The 3,201-nt window shown below is 38.1% G+C and overlaps 1 protein-coding gene across 1 annotated transcript; it reads left to right on the top strand.

The window, feature by feature from the left end:
* The first annotated feature begins 1,938 nt into the window (after window positions 1-1,938).
* Window positions 1,939-2,865, top strand: LOC125361467 (olfactory receptor 5B3-like). Its single transcript, XM_048359956.1, has one exon. It carries the CDS (start codon window positions 1,942-1,944, stop codon window positions 2,863-2,865), a length of 924 nt encoding a protein of 307 aa, XP_048215913.1. The 5' UTR covers window positions 1,939-1,941.
* Window positions 2,866-3,201: the final 336 nt, after the last annotated feature.

Genomic DNA, 3,201 nt, shown 5'->3' with positions numbered 1-3,201 from the left:
ATAATAGATAAGAGATGAAAAAATAATGACAACTGTAACCTCTCTGTACATCAGTTTGATAATAAAAATTTGAAAAAAAAATAATAACAAGATCAATGGACTTTCTAGGTATGCTGACACATGCCTGTAATTTCATCTACTCATAGGAGGATTACAATTCAAGTCTAGTCTAGTCTGGGCAAAACTAGTTGCACCTTATCTCAAAAGAAAGATAAAAGTAAAAACAAATGAACAAACTAAAAAAAAAACCCACAGGGAAAAAGCTTAAGCATGAATTCTGGGGGTTTAACCCCTAGTAGAACAACAATAGTGAAATGAACAGTAAATTCTTTTGAATAAGAATGGATCTCTCTAATTGTAGAAGTCAACATGATACTTTTGGAGTAAGGACAGAATACTGGAGAGCACGGAAAAGATAAGTGGGCCCTAGTGCAGGAAGAAAAGAAAATTGGGATGGGAAAACTAAACAGGCATTTGCCATAACAAAGTAACACAAAGGCCATTATCTCTTGACTACAGAATGTATGCAGTACACAGGGAAGGTTCCAGTGGTATAACTTCCTTGAGCAAATAACTTACAGTTTAGTAAAATGAATAGTAGAAAGTTAGTTAAAACTTCCTAGTTTTTGTGTGGAGGTCAAAAGGAAGGAGGTAGCCAAATGGAGAGAGAAAGAGTGGGAGAATGCATTCATAATACTCAATGTCTATATGTGAAAATGGAATCAGGTAACTTGAGGGGATGGGTGAGATTGGGAGACATTGAAGAGAATGATGATAAGTGGTAACATTGACCAACAGGTTTGTGAACTCATTTGTTGAATGTAATTCCCTTCATAAACCACTTGAAGATATATTTCTTTCATAAACTGGCATGCTGTATAGAAATGTGTTTGTACAACCACTTAAAGAAAATAAAAACAAAATTTAAAGGACTCTTATGTCATCTGTTAATAATGTGGGAGCTAACAAATGCCATCTGTGGTTAATACTCAAAATTGTATTAACTCTAATGTAGCACTTTCTTGAATTCTTACTTTGAAACCTGAAAGTCTCATTATAGATGGAAATAGGATGTTCGGTGGAATTAGGCTCTGACTGCTGATTCCTACATGGACGATGGAATGTCTGATATTTACCTCTGCCAAGAACTTAAACCTTTCTGTTGGCCACATATGAAGACATGACCTCATTTACAATCACCACAACATTTTTTCTCAACATACAAACTATGCATAAATAATAAGCTCATTTCAAAACTAACCAAGAGTTTATCATTTGTAAACATTTACAGATGTGCTAGTGACAAAACGGTTATAGTTGTTGATTTGTTTGGTTTGTTTTACCTTCCATACAGGCCAAATATATCATGACCAAGATGAAATTATGAATTAAAGTTATTCATTCACTGTGAAACCATAAGCACTGCATTTGAATTAAAAGAGATAATCAAAAAGTATAAATTGAAGTAAATTCAATTTGATTCATATTCAACTTTAGGCCTATAGAATTGGAACTCCTTGACATAGGTTCATTTGGCTTGGATACAGAGATGAGATTGCCAATTTGTGCTTACGCAAATGTGAATGAATTACTAGACTAATTACTCAACTTCTTGTGCTTCATACTTTACAGGAAAATAACAACCAATCAAGCTCATTCTTGACAGAAGACAAAGAACAATTATCCAAGGGTTTGGAGGAGTGCATTAGTCTGGGGCAAGTAAGCAAATAGAATCCGTTTTTCTAGGCTGGGGAAGTGGCTGGCAGATAGATTGGTCCATATAAACCATTTTCTCTAGTCATTCTATTGTATAAATATCTGTTTAGATATTTAAAAACCTATACCATTGTATAGCTCATTACTAAGATTCTTTGCACTTGATAGTGCATCCCCTGGTTATGTTTTATCCTGACATATATTTAAAGCAAGTTGATTTTCTTGATGGAGAATATGACAGAGGTGGCAGAGTTCATCCTGCTGGGACTGACCAGTGACCCAGACCTGCAGGTCCCTCTCTTCATCACCTTCCTCATCATCTACATCATCACGCTGGCTGGGAACCTGGGATTGATTCTCCTGATTCTCCTGGACTCTCGTCTCCACACCCCCATGTACTTCTTCCTTGGCAATCTCTCTCTGGTGGATTTTTGTTATTCCTCAGCTGTCACTCCAAAGGTCATGGCTGGGCTCCTTATGGGAGACAAGGTCATCTCCCACAATGCTTGTGCTGCTCAGATGTTCTTTTTTGCAGGCTTCATTACTGTGGAAAATTACCTGTTGGCCTCAATGGCCTACGATCGCTATGCAGCGGTATGCAAGCCCCTCCATTATGCCACCACCATGACAACCAGTGTGTGTGTGTGTCTGATCACAGGTTCTTATGTTGTTGGTTTCCTGAATGCTTCCATCCACATCGGGGACACATTCAGTCTTTCCTTTTGTGCATCCAATGTGGTCCATCATTTTTTCTGTGATATCCCAGCAGTCATGGTTCTCTCTTGCTCTGATAGACTAGTTAGTGAACTGGTCCTCGTTTACATAGTGAGTTTCCATATCTTTTACGCTCTCATAGTTATTTGGATATCCTACATCTTTATCTTTGTCACCATTCTAAGGATGCACTCAACAACGGGACATCAGAAGGCTTTGTCCACCTGTGCCTCCCACTTCACCGCAGTCTCCATCTTCTATGGGACTAGTATCTTTATGTATGTACAGCCCAGCTCCAACCATTCCATGGACACTGCCAAAATCGCATCTGTGTTTTACACGATGGTCATCCCTATGCTGAACCCTGTGGTCTACAGCCTGAGGAACAAGGAGGTCAAAAGCGCATTCACAAAGATATTGTTGAGGGGAAAATAGTCGTTATGGTTGCCAGTTTCAGTTTCTTGGATGTACGATATTGCTTTTATTCCATTCAGGACTTCTCTGTGTCCTGTATTATATCTGAAACCCACACATGAACTCATGTTATTAAGTAGGTTCACAGTAGAGTCTCAATAAATAGTTAGCAAATGAATAAAGTGGCTGAGCTTTGGACTTGAATGAACAACTTTAATGTAATAGAGCTTTAAACTATCACCTTATGATTGTGGATCATGTATAATAATGCCCTTCTAGCTCCTCATGTTAAAGGATGCTCCTAATGCTTGGTGCTGTGCATTCCCATGTAGCTGTCACTCCTCTCTTCAAACAGAA

The sequence above is a fragment of the Perognathus longimembris genome, chromosome 13, assembly GCF_023159225.1.
Source record: "Perognathus longimembris pacificus isolate PPM17 chromosome 13, ASM2315922v1, whole genome shotgun sequence".
Lineage (NCBI taxonomy): Eukaryota > Metazoa > Chordata > Mammalia > Rodentia > Heteromyidae > Perognathus > Perognathus longimembris.
Note: the sequence above shows the minus strand (reverse complement) of the source record. Positions and strands in the feature narration are given on the sequence as shown.